Source organism: Solanum stenotomum, chromosome 9 (genome assembly GCF_019186545.1).
Source record: "Solanum stenotomum isolate F172 chromosome 9, ASM1918654v1, whole genome shotgun sequence".
In the NCBI taxonomy this organism is placed as follows: Eukaryota; Viridiplantae; Streptophyta; class Magnoliopsida; order Solanales; family Solanaceae; genus Solanum; species Solanum stenotomum.
This window is the reverse complement of record NC_064290.1, coordinates 6,226,920-6,248,866: the sequence shown is the minus strand read 5'-3', so window position 1 is coordinate 6,248,866 and position 21,947 is coordinate 6,226,920. Positions and strand designations below refer to the sequence as shown.

At 31.8% G+C, this 21,947-nt stretch overlaps 6 protein-coding genes across 6 annotated transcripts; 5 read left to right on the top strand and 1 right to left on the bottom strand.

The window, feature by feature from the left end:
- Window positions 1-1,406: 1,406 nt before the first annotated feature.
- On the top strand, window positions 1,407-1,855 carry LOC125877984 (uncharacterized). The gene has a single exon (XM_049559278.1). It carries the CDS (start codon window positions 1,480-1,482, stop codon window positions 1,747-1,749), a length of 270 nt encoding a protein of 89 aa, XP_049415235.1. The 5' UTR covers window positions 1,407-1,479; the 3' UTR covers window positions 1,750-1,855.
- Window positions 1,856-3,768: 1,913 nt separating this feature from the next.
- On the top strand, window positions 3,769-4,218 carry LOC125877989 (uncharacterized). The gene has a single exon (XM_049559284.1). It carries the CDS (start codon window positions 3,869-3,871, stop codon window positions 4,118-4,120), a length of 252 nt encoding a protein of 83 aa, XP_049415241.1. The 5' UTR covers window positions 3,769-3,868; the 3' UTR covers window positions 4,121-4,218.
- A 5,202-nt stretch (window positions 4,219-9,420) lies between these two features.
- On the top strand, window positions 9,421-9,910 carry LOC125877986 (uncharacterized). The gene has a single exon (XM_049559280.1). It carries the CDS (start codon window positions 9,500-9,502, stop codon window positions 9,755-9,757), a length of 258 nt encoding a protein of 85 aa, XP_049415237.1. The 5' UTR covers window positions 9,421-9,499; the 3' UTR covers window positions 9,758-9,910.
- A 1,401-nt stretch (window positions 9,911-11,311) lies between these two features.
- Window positions 11,312-11,627, bottom strand: LOC125877992 (uncharacterized). The gene has a single exon (XM_049559287.1). It carries the CDS (start codon window positions 11,561-11,563, stop codon window positions 11,312-11,314), a length of 252 nt encoding a protein of 83 aa, XP_049415244.1. The 5' UTR covers window positions 11,564-11,627.
- Window positions 11,628-11,880: 253 nt separating this feature from the next.
- Window positions 11,881-12,609, top strand: LOC125877980 (BTB/POZ domain-containing protein At3g22104-like). Its single transcript, XM_049559273.1, has 2 exons — window positions 11,881-12,261; window positions 12,445-12,609. Exons 1-2 carry the CDS (start codon window positions 12,082-12,084, stop codon window positions 12,586-12,588), a joined length of 324 nt encoding a protein of 107 aa, XP_049415230.1. The 5' UTR covers window positions 11,881-12,081; the 3' UTR covers window positions 12,589-12,609.
- An 8,367-nt stretch (window positions 12,610-20,976) lies between these two features.
- LOC125877981 (BTB/POZ domain-containing protein SR1IP1-like) lies at window positions 20,977-21,868 on the top strand. The gene is made up of 2 exons (XM_049559275.1): window positions 20,977-21,259; window positions 21,443-21,868. The coding sequence occupies exons 1-2, from the start codon at window positions 21,080-21,082 to the stop codon at window positions 21,584-21,586; spliced, it is 324 nt and encodes a 107-aa protein (XP_049415232.1). The 5' UTR covers window positions 20,977-21,079; the 3' UTR covers window positions 21,587-21,868.
- The last annotated feature ends 79 nt before the right edge of the window (window positions 21,869-21,947 follow it).

Here is a 21,947-nt window from a genome sequence, read left to right as displayed (position 1 = left end):
AATAATTCTTCAACTTAATTATTTTGTTTTTGGTGGTCTTGATTTGAAACCAACAAAGAAGAAGAAGAACATCTTAAAAGATGCAAGTGTCAAGTGTGTATAAAATTGTGTGAACAAATTGTAATAACGACTTAATTTGATTATAATAACAACACTACTTAAAGAAGTAAAATTTCAAAATGGAAAGTATGAACACATCTTAAAGATCTAAAGTATAAATTGCGTGAACACAAGTTGCACGCATCGATCGGTATTCTGAAAAACAATCATATAAACAAGCATTTTGCCCGTCTGACTATAAATTTTCGAAGTAGTATTAAGAAATTTATTAAATTTTAAAATGTAACACAATTTCATACCGATATAAGTCACTAACTCGGATTTGGCTCCCCCTCCAGTAGTCCATCTGTCTAGTTTCTCCAATGGGGTGTTAATTTTATTTAGGGGAAAAGGATAAATATATCCCCGAACTATTGTAAATGATATGCAGAAATCTTTCGTCATATTTTTGGGACATTGGTGCCCCTGCCATTCAAAAATTAAAGCATATATACCTTTTATACTAATGAACATACACGTGTCATAATTTTATTCGTCGATTAAATATCGGATCGACGGATAAGATTGCGCCACGTGTCCCTATTTAGTCTTCTGTTAAAGTGAAGGGTATATATGCTCTAATTTTAAGACAACAAGGACTTCAATATCCCAATAGTATGACGGAGGATATCTGCATATCATTTACGATAGTTCAGAAATATACTTGTCTTTTTTCCCTTTTATTTACTACATGTGTCCCTCAAATTAATAGATGATCTGATTCAGATTATTTGCAAAAACCAATCATTTAACCATAGTCAAACATTATCTTCCTTTTTATTATTTGCTTTATATGGAGTATAATAAGTTACTGTATTAGAAACAACGACAGTACTTGCCAGTGGTAAGATTTGTTTTGCAGTTAACGTAACTCCAAACATTTCGGTGGTTTCATTTTCAAGAACTTTTCCCATGGTTTGGGCGCAACAGGATTTTATTTAATCTAAGCCAAACCATGTGCCAATTTTCATCTGCATATTATTATTATTAGCATTAGACACATCAGCACATGTCACTCTACGTGTCTCCAATCTAGCAGCTATTCCAAACAACAAAGCTACAAATTCGGTGTGCTCTTTTACCCACCTACCCCATAATTGTGATCATAAAAATACCAATTACACCCTCCTCAATACTGATCACATTAAGAGATTAACCCAAGGGCAGAAAAGTACTTTCCATCCCAGAAACCATGCTCCAAAACCACAGGAAACACAACCAAAAGCCTCTAGTTTATTTTTTCTTCCAACAAAGGCACTATATATATATAGGCATACAGAGATAGATATTTCAAAAACCAACAAGTATTTCAGCAAAAAATTAAACATTCTCTCACAAATATAAAATATCCAAGAGTTTTGAAGAATCAAAGATTAGAAAATGAGTTCAACAAGCAGAGCATGGGTTACAGCAGTGAGTTTGGGAGTAGTAGAGGCATTAAAAGATCAAGGACTTTGTAGGTGGAATTACACAATTAGAGCCATAAATCAGCACGCCAAAAACAATCTACGCTCATATTCACACGCCAAAAACCTCTCATCTCAATCTTCTTCTTTGGTTTCTACCAACAAATTAGAAGTGAAAAAGGTGAAGAAGTCTGAGGAATCTCTGAGAAAAGTCATGTATTTGAGCTGTTGGGGGCCTAATTGATCGAATCCTCACGGCAGTTAGATTTAATTAGTTTCATCTTTCTGTACATGTAAAGTATTTGACAATATTGTAAACGATTTTGAGAGCTAGGGCTAAATTGCCCCCATCAACTCTCGTGGAAAACAAATTTCTGCAATCCAATTTCGAAACATCATCAAATTTACTAGCAATCAAATGACAGCACTATAACATAAACAGTTTTTAGCATGATAAAGAGTGTTAAAACATTTATCAGTATTAATTAAATTGTTATTGATTCAATCTAACTATAGGTTTTAAAGATATTTTTTTAAAAAAATTAATTGCCACTAAAAATAAAATATATTTAGATTAATTAATTGTCTAGTTGCCAATTTATATTATCAAAATTAATGTAGAAAAACAGAGTTAGTTTTAGAAGAAAATCATAATAATAATCGAAAAATTCGACGAGGCAAAACAGTCTAAAGAATCATTCAGAAAAGTTATTTACTTGACCGGCTGGGGTCCAAGTCCCACTTTTTATTTTTATTTTAATTTCAAAATAATTTGCAGCCCTATGACCTCTATCACAATCTTTGCCCAAATTCCAATTTGATCTTTTCCTTTTATTGCAATTACTCCCCAAATAAAAGAAGAAGAAGGGGTACGATTGCAATTTGAAAATAGGAAATAATTACAAGATGAACTAATAATTTGGCAGATCAAATAGTATATATTGTATCGCTCCAGAACTCGAACCCGTTCAGTTTTTTGATTTTTCTGCTCTTTCATATTCATATTAAAATTTGATTAAATTTAAATTAAAGCAGAAAAGTCTCACATTAATGATAAAACACTCCTTAATAAAGGCAACATTAGATTTGAGGAAACTTGAAACTGTGCTCTTTTGGTTAAGAATAAGTAATCACAACTCTTGTTAGTGAACTCAAACCAATTATATACACTTCTATTTGATTTTTAAGGGAAGTGATACTTATCCTGAACAATTGCTTCATAATATTCAGTTATTCACACGCAAACTAATAAAGGCGGACCTACATTGATCCGTGAGGTTGCATGTGCATCCGGTAACTTTATAGTACCTTAAGTAAGGATTATATATATAATTGTGCACTTCAATAACTTGAAATCCATCCAGACGAGTTGGCATGTGCATTCGGTAACTTTATAGATACCTTAAGTAAGGATTATACATATAATTGTGCACTTCAATAACTTGAAATTCATCCAGACGAGTTGGTTAAAGCCGCAACTATTACCCACCATATTGTGGGTTTGAGTCTAGCACACCCCCAATCTTCAAATCCTGAAATAGCCTCTACACACTAAAAGGAAGTTGTAAAATTCACCAAGTTCTTTTTGAAAAATAAAAATTACTCAAATTTACATAAATGTCAAATAAATTTACTATAAAACAAATGTGCTATTCTTAGAACCATCCAAGTTCTGAATTCTCCAAAATTCCCGTTCCATTTTTTTCGTCTATGCTTTTGAGAAATAGTGATGGGTTAATTTAGAAAATAAATAATTAATATAAAAAATATTTTTCTTAAAATATACTACTCCCTCCGTCCCATTTTATGTGGCAACATTTCCTTTTTGGTCAGTCCCAAAAAGAATGTCACATTTCCTTATATGGAAAGTATTTAAAGGTACAATTCCTTTTTTACCCTTGTTGGTCCCACTTAATCTTAAAATAATACTCTAATACATTTATGAGGAGAGAGAAAAGTAAGTCTACTTTTTAAAGGGCAATTTGGTAAACATTTCAAAGTCTTCATTTATTTCTTAAACTCCGTGCCCGGTCAAATGTTGCCACATAAAATGAGACGAGGGAGTATTAAAGATGATAAATAAAAATGACAAAAAGTGTGACGTGCTCCAACTCTTGTCTTATTTTAAGAAAATCACAATGAATGAAACGTCTAGAAAACCACTGGCTGTAGAACCCACAGTTACACAAAAACCAGTGGCTCATCACTTTCTAGCTACTCTCTTTATCCAATTTACTCTTCAGCTCACTGCCTATATATTCAGTGCCCTTAGCCCCAACTTGTAAACATCATCTCCTAAATCATCAAATCTACTATCAAAAGCAGAAAAAACAGAGTTAAATTTTAGAAGAAATTGAATCAAAATGAGTCTAAGCAAGAGAGCGTGGATAGTAGCAGCCAGTGTTGGAGCAGTGGAGGCCTTAAAAGATCAAGTTGGATTGTGTAGATGGAATTACCCATTGAAGTCTTTGGCACAACACACAAAGAATAACATAAGATCTTACTCTCAAGCTAAGAAACTTTCTTCCTCAATAATTGCGAAGAACGAAAAGGCAGAGCAATCTGAAGAATCTTTAAGAAAAGTTATGTATTTGAGCTGTTGGGGTCCAAATTGATTGTACTTAAATAGGACTACTGTGTATTTTGAAAATTATATGAGAAAACTCCAATACGGTGTTGATATATTTACATAACTTTTTGTCAGCTATTCCAATATTTCTGCATCACTTCAATAAAATACTATAGTATATGGTTTTTAAAATCTGAAATTAGAAATAGAATCAAGATCGAACAGCATCTCAAAAGATCAGTACAAATTAAAACTATTAAATGACGAAGAGTGGAAATTGAATTGCATCTTCTTAACATAAGCCTAGGTATAAATTGATAAATTTGTCTGTAGGTTTCTTGTGAATAGTCTTTACCACTCCCTCTTTTTCTCCGCACACTTTTATTATTTAATATAATATTATCAACATGTCCTTTACTTGCTTTTTTTCATGAGCCAACCACGTGGATTTATTTTTTATTTGGATGACGGTTAGATTTGATCTCAGAATCTTGTTTGGATGACGGTTAGATTCGATCTCAAAATCTTATTTGGATGACGGTTAGATTCGATCTCAGAATCTCTATTTGCTGTGATACCATGTTAAAGTGTGTGATCATATTATCTAAAAATAAAAAGAACACATGTTTTTTATTTAATATAATATTCTCAACATAGTTTTATGCATATCGTCTATTTCCTTATCTCTTTGAACCGTAACGATTAACAATATGTGTCGTGCCGTAATTTTCCTAACCTTTAGAAAAATCACTTTTGAAATGTTCTAAGTATAAAACAATTTGAGAAAAATACTTAGAAAAGAGTCACCACTTAATTTTTAAAGAAATTAAGAAAACTTATAATTTTCAAAGATTTAAACAGAAAAAATCATTTGAAAATACCAAAGAGGGTTCGGGGTTCAATTTACACTTCGAGAAGGGTTTAAGCATTCGAAGTGCCCGCTAACATGCGGTTGACCTGTGACTTGACTAAAAATATATTTGACTATTTTTAGAAAAAAATAATAATTTAACATAAAAAAAATTTTAAAAAAATAACTTATAACATATTTGTTTAAGAAAATAATTAAATAAATGATGCATTTTATTTCATCTTTATTTTTTAGAGAAAGAGATCCAAAATGATACATTCGACTCGAAATACAAGTGATTGAAATATTAATAAAACTAGATTAATTAGAATTTATTTGCTTCATTTTTAAACCAATTTAATAAATTAAAACATGAAAACCATTTCTTATTAATTGACTAACCTTTTTTGAGAAAATGACTTAAGTAAGTATTTTATTATTATTATTATTATTATTAATCAATTGAAAAGGTTTTAACTAACATTTTTTACAGTTTATTAAAGGTAAAAAATACTTTAACTTAGAACAATTTTGAAATGAGTGACAAAAGTGATTTGAATGAAGAAGACCCTTAAAGAACATATCTTTAAAAAAATTTAGGAAAGTAATTTAACATAAAATATATAATATTTTACGATATTCAATTAACTTTGATAAAAATAGTTAAATAAAGAATAATTTTTAAATTTAGAAAAATTGGATCTTAATTGAAACAACTTGGTCAATTAGGATTTTAACAAAACTAGATTAATTAAAATTTATTTACGTCATTTTTTAGAAATAATAATTCGAACCAACTTGGTAGACAAACCAAGACATTATTTTAATCTAATTAAAGATAAGTGAAAGTTTTGACTAAAAATATTTAAATAAGCATAAGAGTTGATAAAAATGAATTATTTTTAAAGAAACTAACATAAAGAATATGGCTCATCTTTTGGGGAATTTAATTAAATTAAGTCGCAATTTAAAAAAAACAAATAAATAAATAATCACACAATTAAATAAGTTAGAAATTAAATTTGGGCCTCCTTTTTTGGGCCAATTTCGCTGCAATTTCTGGGGATTTTACTCAATCCCCTTTTTGTATATATTGTCTGTATATCAATGTATATCGGCATGTATATCAGCTCTTTCCATGTATCTCCTGCTTCCGAACACCTGTATTTTATCTTATCTCCGTATTTTCACGTTTTTCGACCTGTATATCGCTGCATAATAAGTGTATACGGTTGTATACATCTTGTATAGAACCCCCTTTTTAGGCTTGTGGGACTTTGAGAATTCAATATCCCGCCTTGTGAGTCAATTTTTAATTATTGGAATAATGAGGCCGACTCAATAATATTAGGCCTTTGGCCCATCGAGATGATGCAAAGCATAGATAGAGCCGATTGGACTCGTTGAAGGAGTTCCTTCTTCGGAGCAGCGAGACTAAGACAAACGGGTTGAGGAGGACAGCGAATCTTCCACCGAAACAAGACTCCAAGAAACTCGAATGAATGAGACAAAAAAAAAATACGAGCGAGACTGATCCGAACAACTTTAAAATAATTTGGTTTAGATATTTTTCTTGTCTCAATACTTAGCTAACTCTTAATATTTTTTTTCTTCCCCTAATTGTGACCCAAAGAGATGAATATATAGATGGAAATTAGTGTGAAACAATTGTAATTTGAATTTTGAATTGCTCTTTTCGAAGCAACAGTAGAGAGATTCAGAAATCTCTGAAAAAGGGACGTGAGGGTAGTTGGACGTTGTAAGCGAGGAGGATGACAACTTTTCTCCGGATTGATGCGACTAGGCGCTGGATTTTCGGGATTCTTGGCGTGAAGAAGAAACGCGATGGGGTCGGTTTGGTTTCGTGAAAGAAGAAGAAGACGCAGGGGCGGGTAGGGTCGGTTTGGTATGTATTGTAATGTTGGATATTTTTGTTAAGAGTGTTGGAGGGTTGATGGGCCTCTTTGTATTGAAGGGTTTTGGGCTTGGTATTAAAAAGAATGTATGGGTTGTTAATTGGGTCAATGAAATCAGCCCAATTTGGTTGAAAGGTGAGTTAAAGATTGAAGTTTGGAGTTTTGGAATTGGCCGAATGTATTGTAATTGTAGCCCATTAAAATTTTAAAAGTAGCCAAATTGAGTTGATTCAGCGAATTTGGCTAAAATTAAAGTAGAATGAATTAAATTAATTAATTAACGGGCTTCTTAATATTAACGAAATATAATAATTACTTCCATTATAAAATAATTAATTACAAACTAATTAACTCGAAATTATGACTATAACTTAAAGTAAACTAATAAAATATTTAACCAAGAATGTAAAATCTTTGTGATGATTTTCAAATATTTATAAAACACCGTGATTGTGAAAATATACATATTTATTATTTAAAATTATTAAAAAATGATAAAATTACTCTAACAACAACTTGAAAGTATTTTGAATTTCATAAGATTCATTAATTCAAAATTACAACCATCACTAATAAAATATTAAAAAAAAAAAAAAACTTTTTGAGATGATTTTTGAATAATCATAAAATATACTAATTATATACATAATTATGTAAAACATACATATTATCTAAAAATTATGAGAAGTGACAAAACTATTAAAAGTCTTGCAAACTATATTATTATTTTATGGAACTAATTATTTTTAAATCGTTTGAAATTGGAGAAGCTCAAAATGATTAATTTATATTGTGTAGGGTCAAAATTGGGTGTCAACAATATGTATACTGATTTCTTTTGATACTTTTTCATTCTAAAAGTTATTCAAAACACTTTCAAAATTAAAAAATAGCTTAAAAGTAAAAAATTACTAAAAATAAATCAATTCAAACACTAATTTAAATGTATACTAAAAGAATATCTAACATAACTTTAGCATACCAAAAATATATCCTGTATAGATNTTGATAAATTTGTCTGTAGGTTTCTTGTGAATAGTCTTTACCACTCCCGCTTTTTCTCCGCACACTTTTATTATTTAATATAATATTATCAACATGTCCTTTACTTGCTTTTTTCATGAGCCAACCACGTGGATTTATTTTTTATTTGGATGATATCTGCTATGATACCATGTTAAAGTGTGTGATCATATTATCCAAAAATAAAAAAAGCACATGTTTATTATTTAATATAATATTCTCAACATAGTTTTATGCATATCGTCTATTTCCTTATCTATTTGAACCGTAACGATTAACAATATGTATATTGACTTCTTTTGATACTTTTTCATTCTAAAAGTTATTCAAAGCACTTTCAAAATTAAAAAATAGCTTAAAAGTAAAAAAATATTAAAAAATAAATCAATTCAAACACTCATTTAAATGTATACTAAAAGACATAACTTTAGCATACCAAAAATATATCCTATATAGATAAAATGGTGTGAAGATCGTGACAAAAAAGTTAGTAAGTTGGTCAAGTTTTGTCTCGAAAAAAAGTTATTGATTTATCAATATTAGATTATTGATTTAGCGGCTTTAATAACGATTTTGATTTCTTTGTTATCGGGTTATCAATTCTTAACGGTTTGAGGTTTTTTCTTAACGGGTTAACCGATAACCCGATAGTAAATTAAATAATTATATTTATACCATTTTGTATATAAAATTCTTGACTTAAAGTTTGATTTCCTACTTTTATTTTTTGTTGTCTCAAACACTTGGTTATTCTATAATGTAAAAGTGTTTGCTTTTGAGCAAGATGTAACTTCTGAACTCATGTGCATGGTTTAATTGGTTTGTCACCTGATTTCTAAGTGATTTTAAATGTTTTTTGTGTGTCAAATCTTAACCGTTAAATCGATAAGCGAACCGATAACGATCAAAAATCGATAAATCAATAACCGATAAGTCAATATCTTAATGATTCTATAACGATTTAGCATCTCTACAAATAGATACCCAATAAGTCAAACCGATAAACTTCAAAATCAAACCAAACCAACTGATAAACAACTCTAATATAGTTACTTTGATGAGTACATATTATTATTTTTAATATTTATTGTGTTTTAATCATCGTATTATATTTTATTGTTATCTTTTTTTCCCTTTTTAAATGTCATGTACTGCTTTTCTTTTTAATCGACACATTTCTTTTAATTATTATTACTCTATTGAATATCCTTTCCCATGGTTTGGGCGCAAGTGGATTTTCTTTAATCTCGCCAATCGGTGTGCATCCTTATTTAAATTTTATTTATTTATATATTTTAGCCTCATGCATGCCAGAACATGTGTCACTCCTAAAAACAGTGTGCTCTCCAAATATAGTACACGTAGTAATATAATAATTGAAGTGCCAACTTCACCCCAAAGGGGTAGAAACGTACATTCATAAACACACACTTAACTCCAAAATTGTAAAACCATGTTCCAAAACCACAGGAAAATGGAAATAGCACAGCCAAAAGTCACTAGTTTTATTGAGCAATACTTACCTATATAGATATAATAACATCCATTCATCATCCCAAGTAATTGAATCCAACAAACACAAAAAGAACAGGTCTTTGTAAAAGCACTCACAAAAATAGTAAGCCAAAATTTGAAGATGAGTTCAACAAGCAGAGCATGGGTTACAGCAGTGAGTTTAGGAGTAGTAGAGGCACTAAAAGATCAAGGAGTTTGTAGGTGGAATTACACAATCAGAGCCATTAATCAGCACGCAAAGAACAATCTACGCTCATATTCACACGCCAAAAAATTCTCTTCTTTGGTTTCTACAAAAAGTGAAATGAAGGAGAAAGCTAAGCAGTCTGAAGAGTCTCTTAGGAAAGTTATGTACTTGACCTGTTGGGGTCCATATTGAATTCCAACTGTTAAATTTTTTGATATTCTTATGTACATATATATATATATATATTCCTTGAGAATTTAGGAGAATGTTGAAGAAGTAGTTTTATAGCTTGAGGCTTAATTTGCCTTGTCAATATTAATAGGAAAACTTTTTTTTCCTAGTCCATATTGATATTGACGCAGTTCTCTAATGAATCATGAATGAACTATGTGAAATTTGTTGATTTGAAACTTTCCTTCTATTTACCAATGTAAAATGGTTCAAATTTACCTCTAAATTATATAAAATGGAATTAGTTTTACCTCCGTTAGTATTTTGGGTTAACTATATTTTACCGTTGCTAAAAGTTCTTACTTTTGAAGAAAGCTTAGAATCCAGTAATGCCGTACTCACTCCGTTTCTATTTATATATCGCCATTTTATTATTCATGCCTTCATAAAAAATCAAGTAAATTTATCATTGTATTCTTATTCAGGCTTCAATGGTCTTTTAAGTTTCATGCCTTGAGTTTTTGGTCAAAATTATTCTTAAACTATATCTCAAACTTAAACTACATTTCTTAAAGTATCATTTTTGGCAGAAAATATCCTTCAAGTATTTAAAAGTGAACAATTTTCACTCTTCTACTTGAATTTATCAGAAAATTAACAAATACCACAAAAATCAAGTGATCATCCCCACGTAATTATTATTCTTAGATACGTCAAAAATTCTATTGTGAACTTTTTCGATAATTGAGTTTAGCATTATGGAAAATCTTTTAATTTGATAAAAAAAAATTCAATTATTTTTTATGTAATTAGATATTAAAAATATTATTAGTTGAAATATGTTTCTTCTCAATTGAATATGCTAGAAGCGGTGTTTGTTGGAGACTTCCGCTTCTACAAATATAGAATGAAACTCAAATGCGAGAAATAATCAATATTTTGATCACTTCAATATCAGATTGGCCCAAAAATTTATTGATCTAAATATAATTTGTCTATGAAAAAGGTAAAGATAATTAAGCTTTAACTTCTCTATGGTACTAAATGAGAAAAAGAGAAAATCATGTATCCTCACACCTTTCAAATATTTTTTATTTCCGTAAACAATAGTGTCTATGATTTTTAATATTTTTAAGTAATGAAATTATGCAGGAAAACTTTTGTTGATAGTCACGTGAGCTGCTTGTGTTTTTGGAGGATCCCTTAGTTTTTTGACGATATCTAACAAAAGGATGAAAATTGTTCACTTTTAAATACTTGAAGGATGTTTTCTGCTAAGAATAATACTTTAAGATGTAGTTTAGGTTTGATGTATAGTTTAAAGAATGTTTTTGGCCAAAAACTCTTTCACGCCTCATAACAATCTAGTATTCTTATTTAGTGATCTAGAACTTAAGTTTTCAATAAATAAATATAAATTAATTTATTTGATTAATTAAATTAATCAATGAATATGAATTAATCATTTAAGTTTCTTATATAGGTTAAATTTTTTTAATCTCTTTGTTCTTTCTATTCTCTAGGAAATCTTCATATCTGCAAAAATGACATAGAAGTTTCTCTAACAAAGATCAATTAATTTGGACCCCAACAGCTCAAGTACATAACTTTCCTCAAAGACTCTTCATATTGCTTTGTCTTTTCACTCTTTGCAATCAGAGAAGAAGAAAGTTTCTTAGCTTGAGAGTAAGATCTCATGTTATTCTTTGTGTGTTGTGCCAAACACCTCAATGGGTAATCCCATCTACACAATCCAACTTGATCTTTTAAAGCCTCCATTGCTCCAACACTGGCTGCTACAATCCAAGCTCTCCTGCTTGAACTCATTTTGATTATTTTTCTCTTAAAAGTATTTCTTATGATGAATTGGTTCTCTGGTATTTTGATGATTTTGAAAATGATATTTGGGAGTTTGGGGTTAAGGCTGAATTTATAGTGTACCTAAAGAGTTATAAACAAGTGGCTCTTTTTAGCTATATAACTGTGTGCTCTTTGTATTGCAGGCAGCTAGTGGTTTTATTGTATGCCTTTTTTAATTATTTAAATTCATTTGTTTTTTGCTAGAGTTGCATTTGTTTCAAAAACTTATCTGGAATGCTTCGAATGTTCTAAATTTAAAGATGAGCAAGTGCTCTAGCCTCTAGGAACAAGTTAAGAGAGCATGATTGGCACCCAGTTGGATCAAGTGACTTTGGATAACCTTCTCCTCCCATCACCGGTTGGATCAAACTATTTATATGATGTGACTTCAGTTCTTAGGTTATTGAAATCATTCATCAGCAAAGAGGCGTGTTTTGTTCCCTTAACTCGAATAACGAAAATTACAAGCTTGATAGATTTGAGGCATGTTGTGTTTAGTTAACTCGAATGAGGAAAATTACAAGCTTGATAGATTTGAACATAACCGAAGTAGCTCCTCATCCATGTCAAAAACCTTCCAAGTGCCTTGCCCTGGTCAGATCGCTCCCGAGTTTGCTAGGGACTCGTATGATTCAATATACTATGCCAAGGTTATGTATCTTGAGGTATGCCTTTTCGATTCTCCCTAAGAGGCCTTCAATTTATTACTTGTTTCTTTGCATTTTGATGCTTAATACATACACAAAAGTTCACTACAAGTTCATGTTCAAGAATATGGTAAAATATTTAGGCATTGTTCCAAAATTTAGCTGATTGGTTAAACATTGATCATTTATGACAAATTGCAGGTCGGTCGAAGGTTATTTGAAGTCAAAAAGATGAAAGTATGTAGTGGGCTGAGCTACGAGAAGCTGTCATTTGAGGCTTGTAGCCACCTTGCTCGTAATAAAAATTTCTCTTCAAAATCTCCTGGACAAGCTCTCATCACATAGCAAGTGAAGCTCTAAAGCTTGCTTCAAAGAAACCAAACAAGTCAGCTCAATTCTTCTTTTAATTTCGTGGAAACAGAAAATTCAGGAAACAAAGAACAGTAGATCGTGTTATACGCAGGAAAGTTGGATCTTTCAATTGAGAATGAGAAGCTCAAAGAACATTTACAAGGTATGTAATGGAGAGTGCTAGAATTGAAAGAAGTTTGTAGGAAAATACAAAATCAATGGCAAAGATCTTGAAATCAAGAGTATCAAGCCATAGTAATGCCAGATCATTACCTCGACTAGGAGTGGCAAACGAGCGGGTCGAGTCAAATATGAGTCGATCGAAAATGAGTTAAATAAAAATGGATAAAATACTCGACTCGACTCATATTTTAAATGGGTAAACAACGAGTTACCCAATGAATAATATGGGTGTCCATATTACCCATATTTTCCATGAGTCAAGTTTCTCGCATGCTCAATGAGCTCCAAAATGACCAAGTCATAAAGCATTTTTTTTAATTAAGTCATAAAGCATTTAAAGACATTAAATGATCAATTTGGATAATGAAGATAACTAAATCAGACAATTGTGAATGGAACACCTTTGTCAAATGACAATTAAGTCTGCCTAATCCACCAAAATTGTTATTGAAAAAAAGAGATACATTTGTGAACTTTACAGAAAATTGTTTTATTTTCTACTCAATCAAACTCAATTGTTTGCATCAATGTCGTCTCTTGTGTGTTACTACATGACAAGTTTCTAAAAGTTCTTCAAACATTTCTTCCATCTTATGTCATGACTGCTGAAGAAGAAGGAAGCTGACGATTGGAACATGTCAAAGGAATAGGTCAAATGAAGCTGACTAACGAGTTTCCAGCACTTCTCTAGAATTAGAGTCGCACTAGGATTAGACTACTTATATTAATTAGTATTATATTACGACTAGAATTATATTATTATTAGCATTATATTACGACTAGGATTAGATTATTTATATTTGCATTATTATTATTATCATAGTAGTAATATGTATTGTAATAGGACTCTAAGTATAATTAACTTAGGACTCTACAATTCTCTCCCTATATAAGGAGGTTGTAACTCAACATTATTTTCATCAATACAATTCTTGAATTCTCTAATCCTAGATGTGAGATTTCTACATGGTATCNCTGCCTAATCCACCAAAATTGTTATTGAAAAAAAGAGATACATTTGTGAACTTTACAGAAAATTGTTTTATTTTCTACTCAATCAAACTCAATTGTTTGCATCAATGTCGTCTCTTGTGTGTTACTACATGACAAGTTTCTAAAAGTTCTTCAAACATTTCTTCCATCTTATGTCATGACTGCTGAAAAAGAAGGAAGTTAACGATTGGAACATGTCAAAGGAACAGGTCCAATGAAGCTGACTGACGAGTTTCTAGCACTACTCTAGAATTAGAGTCGCACTAGGATTAGACTACTTATATTAATTAGTATTATATTACGACTAGAATTATATTATGATTAGCATTATATTACGACTAGGATTAGATTATTTATAATTGCATTATTATTATTATCATAGTAGTAATATGTATTGTAATAGGACTCTAAGTATAATTAACTTAGGATTCTACAATTCTCTCCCTATATAAGGAGGTTGTAACTCAACATTATTTTCATCAATACAATCCTTGAATTTTCTAATCCTAGATGTGAGATTTCTACATGGTATCAGAGCATAAAAGCTCCTCCGCTCTCTGAGAATTGATAAAAAAAAAAACAAAAAAAAACCACACGTTGCAATGGTCCCTTCTACCGAAATCATGTCAACCTTCTCACTTCACCAAATCATTGTCGCTTGCTCCATTAAATCTAAGCCAACAAACTACACAGAAATATCTCAATTGATTCATGTGATGAAACAAACATATCTTATCACAAAAAATGAACCAAGTAAAAATAGTAGTTCCACTGGACAAACTGCTGGGAAAGTTGTAGAGGTCGAGAAGAATGCAAAAGATAGTGACACCATTGTTGATTGGAAGGAGAAAGATGTGTTACTAAGGAGTTGAATCTCAAGCTCCTTGACCGAAAAAAACATGCACCTAACTATGGGCTGCTCAACTGCCAAGGAGGTGTGGGAATGCTTGGAAAAAGCTTATATTCAAGTAACAAAAATAATTAATTTTGCTAGAGGTTTAGATCTCAAATACAAGATCTTTAGGACAATCACATTAGGTAAGACACTATATTCCACCCTTAATCAATTTATTTATGCTCTCACGAGTTTTGATATAAGGGAAGATGAAGAAGAGGTGTCACAACAAAGCCATAACATGATATTCTTTGCTCAAAAAGGCAGGGGAAGAGGAGACAACAACATCAACTCCAGAGAAGTAGGTTTCAAGCCTATTGGACAAGCCTACTGGACATGGAACAGGTTCTCAGAACAGTCAATATGGACCAGGTTCTCTAAACAATAAAAGCTCTCAAAATGAAAATAATGAGAGGGATAATAGTGAGTCATGTAAAATCCGTGGTAGGAATAATCATACCGCTCTTAAGTGTTTTTACTGGTGGAACTACTCGTATCAATCTGCAAATGAACTATTACAAGTAACGACTAGACATCACATTCATACTGAAGCATTGACAAAATAAGTTTTTGCTGGGTTTTAAAAAAAAAATTTGTTGCATATTCGAATCAAGCTAGGAGTAACCGTTCCCTCTAGTCACTAACTTGAAGGGAAGTGTTGAAGAAGAAGGAAGCTGACGATTGGAACAAGTCTAATGAAACTGACTAACGAATTTCCAGCACTGCTCTAGAATTAGAGTCGCACTAGGATTAGACTACTTATACTAATTAGTATTATATTACGACTAGAATTATATTATGATTAGGATTATATAACAAATAGAATTATATTATGATTAACATTATTATTATTATTATTATAGTAGTAATATGTTTTGTAGTAGGACTCTAAGTATAATTAACTTAGGACTCTACAATTCTCTCCCTATATAAGGAGGTTATAACTCAACATTATTTTCATCAATACAATCCTTGAATTCTCTAATCCTAGATGTGAGATTTCTACATGGTATCAGAGCATAAAAGCTCATCCGCTTTCTGAGTATTGATCAAAAAAAAAAAAAAAACATGTTGCAATGGCCCCTTCTACCGAAATCATGTCAACCTTCTCACTTCACCAAATTATTGTCGCTTGCTCCATTAAATCTAAGCCAACAAACTAAACATAAATATCTCAATAGATTCATGTGATGAAACAAACATATCTCATTATAGAAAATGAATAAAGTAAAAACAGTTGTTCCACTGGACAAACTGCTGGAAAAGTTGTAGAGGTCGAGAAAGATGCAAAAGATAGTAACATCATTGCTGATTGGAAGGAGAAATATGTGTTACTAAGGAGTTGGATCTCAAGCACCTTGATCGAAAAAAACATGCACCTAACTATGGGCTGCTCAACTGCCAAGGAGGTGTGGGAATGCTTGGAAAAAGTTTATATTCAAGTAACAAAAATAATTAATTTTGCTAGAGGTTTAGGTCTCAAATACAAGACCTTTAGGACAATCACATTAGGTAAGACACTATATTCCACCCTTAATCAATTTATTTATGCTCTTACGAGTTTTGATATAAGGAAAGATGAAGAAGAGGTGTCACAACAAATCCATAACATGGTATTGTCTGCACAAAAAGGCATGGGAAAAGGAAACAACATCAACTCCAGAGAAACAAGTTTCAAGCCTACTGGACAGAGAACAAGTTCTCAGAACAATCAATATGGACTAGGTTCTCTGAACAATAAAAGTTCTCAAAGTGAAAATAAGAAGAGGAATAAAATTGAGTCATGTCAAATCCGTGGTAGGAATAATCATACCGCTCTTAAGTGTTTTTACTGGTGGAACTACTCGTATCAATCTGCAAATGAACTATCACAAGCAACGACTAGACATCACATTCATACCGAAGCATTGACAAAACAAGTTTTTGCTGGGTTTTTAAAGTTTTTTTTTGCTGCATATTCGAATAAGATAGGAGTAACCGTTCTCTCTACTCACTAAATTGAGGGGAAGTGTTGAAGAAGAAGGAAGCTGACGATTGGAATAGGTTCAATGAAGCTGACTAACGAGTTTCCAGCACTTCTCTAGAATTAGAGTAGCACTAGGATTAGACTACTTATATTAATTAGTATTATATTATGTCTAGAATTATATTATGATTAGGATTATATTACTACTAGGATTAGATTATTTATAATTGTATTATTATTATTATTATTATAGTAATAGGTATTGTAGTTGGACTCTAAGTATAATTAACTTAGGACTCTACAATTCTCTCCCTATATAAGGAGGTTGTAACTGAACATTATTTTCATCAATACAATCCTTGAATTCTCTAATCCTAGATTTGAGATTTCTATAATGACCTCTAAAGCCTCTATGGTTTGTGGGTATGTTAAATATTGTTGCTTCAATATGAGACGATGTTAATCCAGTTTCCGCTAACTGATCAACTGGAGATCCACGATTAATTGCTCGGCAGCATGTTAATTCCAAAAAGATGAAGATGCTGCACCTACAAGGCCACCACTTCCAACAAGATTTCCACAAACTCTCAGTGATTTCTGCTATTGTGGATTGTCCTTTGAGATGCGATGATTTGACAGAAAAAGAAAACAAAAAAAATAAGATCCTAGGTATGCAAGATATTTTAGGTAGCTAATATACCATATGCAGGTTATCGAAAAATTGAATTTGCTTTCTCACTTTTCTCACACACAGAGAGAGAGAGAGAGTTTAGAGAACTACTACCATACAGCTCCAGACAGAGGCGGATTTAAATTGAACCAATGGGGGTCCCATCATCGAAAAATTACACTATATATATACGATTAAATTTTTTATTTATGTGTATATATATAATATTGAACCTCCTGAACATACACCAAATGCGCAACTCAGTGGCGTTGGGGTTCAAGAATTCGAGCTCCAGCACATGAGGTCGCGAGTTCAAATTCGAACAAAGGCAATTTCTTATCAGCTTATATTTTAGGCGGGAATTTAAGATTTATTAGTTTAATCCCTAATTATAAAGTCAAATATTAAAAATCCCTTTTCTTCTTTTTTAAAACCCTGATAATCCATAATTACAAAGTCAAATATTAAAAAACCCTTTTCTTCTTTTAGGATTTTTTCACGTTTTATTTTTTTCATCGCTCTTCTTCCTTGCTCTGGCTGCTGCTTGTCCGTTGTTAGCTGCTGCTTGTCGCTGCTAGCTGCTCCTTGCCACTGCTGCTTGCTGCTTCTGTTAGATTGGTCATTATTGAAATCTTGAAGTCTATATCCGCAATCGTTTTTTTCATCTCCATTAATAACTACTTCGGTATGTTTTTGGTTCCCTTTTTTCTTACTAGATTTCTATATACCTTATTTCGTTATTTCTTGATGTGATTTCTTTTATTTGGCTGAATTATTGATATCATTGAAGTTTCATTTTTTTAGTTTGGCTAATTTAATATATTTTCTTAATCTAAAATGAAATATAATGTAATAATCAAATAACCATTGCTTAAGCTTTTTGGTTTTGGTCCTAATTGTGTGTATGCCTTTTTTTTAATAGTTCTAACTTCTAAATGTGTGTTTATTTCTCTTAAATTCTAACTAAATTTTTACTTTACAATCCAGTCTTAATATTCAATGAAGAAGTATTTAACCCCATTATCGAAATCAAGTTTAGCCTCTTATAGTCATAGTCAATCTAACCAAGAAGAAAATGTCAATCATTCTGAAGTACCATCACATTCTTCTCAAGAATTTGATGGAGTACTTTAAAGTTTGATCCCGGTGAAACAACTCCAATATTGAATTATCATCCAAATCATCGTGAAGTTATTAGAAGGGCATACCTTGTGAATGGTCCTTGTCAACCTCGCTTGGAGGTGCATGAGTACCCTCCAACAAATATTTCTGGAGCAATGCGTCATTTTAATCATGAATGGTTTGATGATGTATATCATGATTGGTTAGTGTACAGTGTTAGTAAAAATGCAGCCTATTGTTTGTATTGCTATCTATTCAAAGATCATAATATTAATCAAGGTGGAGGTGAAGTATTTTCATGTACAGGATTTAAGAATTGGAATAAAACAAGTGGTCTTGACAAGCATATTAGTCTGCAGAATAGCCCACATAATCGATCAAAAAGAAATGTCAGGATTTACTACGGCAACAACAGTCGATTCAATCTGCATTTGAGAGACAATCTAATCAAATTAAACATAGATATTATATCCGCTTAAGTGTTTCAGTTGATGTAGTAAGACTTCTCATAACTCAAGGACTCGCATTTCGAGATCATGATGAATCTAAATCATCACTTAATAGGGGTAATTTTCTTCAGATTCTCTCATGGTATGCAAAAAGATATGACAAAATTCGTGATTATGTACTTGAACATGCCCCTCAAAATGATCAAATGACTTCTCCAATAATTCAAAAAGATATTGTGACTGCATGCAAGATAGAAACAGTTAAAGCTATTCTCGAGGAACTAAATGGTGACTACTTTGCCTTACTAGTTGATGAATCTTTTGATATTTCACGCAATAAGCAAATGACTATTGTATTATGATATGTTGATAGAATGAGATTTGTGATGGTGCGACTTATTGACATTATTCATATTCAAGATACTAGTGCATTATCCTTGAAAGAGACAATTATTAATTTACTTGCTCAACATTCTTTGAGTCCATCACGTGTGTGTGGACAATGTTACGATGGGGAAAGAAATATGCAAGGTGAGGTCAATGGACCTAAAATGCTGATTAGGCAAGAAAGTAGATCGGCTCATTCTATACATTGTTTTGTTCATCAACTTCAACTAATTCTTGTTGGGGTCTTTAAAAAGTGTGTTGAAGTGGGAAAACTTGTAGTATTGGTCTCAAATATTTTTAATGTATTGGGATCTTCTTTTAAGCGTATGGATGATTTACGAGATTCTCAAAAAGCAGCAATTCAAGATGCATTAGATATGGGTGAACTGACATTCGATAGGGGCTTGAATCAACAACTTGGTCTTTCAAGAGCTTGTGATACTCATTGGGGATCTCATTGTAAATCCTTTAACAATTTTATTCTTATGTTTGGCTCTATTGTTGAAGTTATTGAATCATTTGCTCTTGATGCACGAAGTATGGATGAAAGAGCCAAGGCAATGGGACATCTTGAATTTTGTCAAACATTTGAGGTTGCGTTCATGTTGCATTTGATGAGAGATGTATTAGCAATCACAAATGAGTTCAATAAATGCTTACAAAGAAAGGAGCAAGATGTTGCAAATGCCATGCTACTTGTTGAAGTAGCAAAGAAAAGGTTAAGGTTTAAGGGATGATGAATGAAATTCTCTTATTGCTAAGGTATCTGTATTTTGTACCAAACATAAAATTTTGATACCTAACTTTGAGGAGCCATATGTTAGCTCTTTAAGATCACGGCGAAGACTTGCTCACTATACAGTCTTACATCATTACCGTGTTGAAGTGTTTTGCAATATTATTGATTGGCAACTTCAAGAGCTTAATGATCGTTTTAATGAGGTATCTACTGATTTGCTCCATGGAATTGCTTGTTTGAATCCAATTAACTCATTTTCAAGTTTTGATAGCAAAAAAATAATGAGGATGGCTGAATTATATCCAGATGATTTTGATGAATTAATATGGATACTCTTGAGAATCAACTTGCAAGTTACATTGTTGATGTTCGTGATGTTGATGAAAGGTTCTCTGATCTAAATGGACTTTGTGATCTTTCCAAAAGATTAGTCCAAACAAAAAAACATTCAAATTATCCTTTGGTGTTCCGCTTAGTGAAACTTGCTCTACTTCTACCAGTTGCCACTGCATCCGTTGAAAGAGCTTTCTCGGCAATGAAGTTTATCAAGAATGACTTGCAAAGTCAAATGAGTGATGATTTTTTTAGTGGTTGTTTGGTGCCTTTTGTAGAAAAAGATGTATTTGATAGTATTCCTAATGATGCTATTATTAAGACATTTCAAGATATGAAATCTCGTAGAGTACAATTGTAATGATCTATTTAAGTTTTTAGATATATGTATGTGCTCTATTATTTATGTGATTAATTTATTTTTTTTGAACCCCCTTGATGAAAATCCTCCCTCCGCCACAGGTTCCAGATCCATTTCCAATGAAAATTGACTCAATGTTATGAATACAAACACTCTCGATGTGCTGCTATTAGCTTGGTTAATGTAGAGATTACCATTTACAACAAAAACAAATACACCTAATGAGCACCTTATTCCAAAATGATCAAACAAATCTCAATGTTCTGCTATTAAANTTATATGATGTGACTTCAGTTCTTAGGTTATTGAAATCATTCATCAGCAAAGAGGCGTGTTTTGTTCCCTTAACTCGAATAACGAAAATTACAAGCTTGATAGATTTGAGGCATGTTGTGTTTAGTTAACTCGAATGAGGAAAATTACAAGCTTGATAGATTTGAACATAACCGAAGTAGCTCCTCATCCATGTCAAAAACCTTCCAAGTGCCTTGCCCTGGTCAGATTGCTCCCGAGTTTGCTAGGGACTCGTATGATTCAATATACTATGCCAAGGTTGTGTATCTTGAGGTATGCCTTTTCGATTCTCCCTAAGAGGCCTTCAATTTATTACTTGTTTCTTCGCATTTTGATGCTTAATACATACACAAAAGTTCACTACAAGTTCATGTTCAAGAATATTGTAAAATATTTAGGCATTGTTCCAAAATTTAGCTGATTGGTTAAACATTGATCATTGATGACAAATTGCAGGTCGATCGAAGGTTATCTGAACTCAAAAAGATGAAAGTATGTAGTGGGCTGAGCTACGAGAAGCTGTCATTTGAGGCTTGTAGCCACCTTGCTCGTAATAAAAATTTCCCTTCAAAATCTCCTGGACAAGCTCTCATCACATAGCAAGTGAAGCTCTAAAGCTTGCTTCAAAGAAACCAAACAAGTCAGCTCGATTCTCCTTTTAATTTCGTGGAGACAGAAAATTCAAGAAACAAAGAACAGCAGATCGTGTTATACGCAGGAAAGTTGGATCTTTCAATTGAGAATGAGAAGCTCAAAGAACATTTACAAGGTATGCAATGGAGAGTGCTAGAATTGGAAAAAGTTTGTAGGAAAATACAAAATCAAATGGCAAAGATCTTGAAATCAAGAGTATCAAGCCATAATAATGCCAGATCATTACCTCGACTAGGAGTGGCAAACGAGTGGGTCAAGTCGAATATGAGTTAAATAAAAATGGGTAAAATACTCGACTCGACTCGAC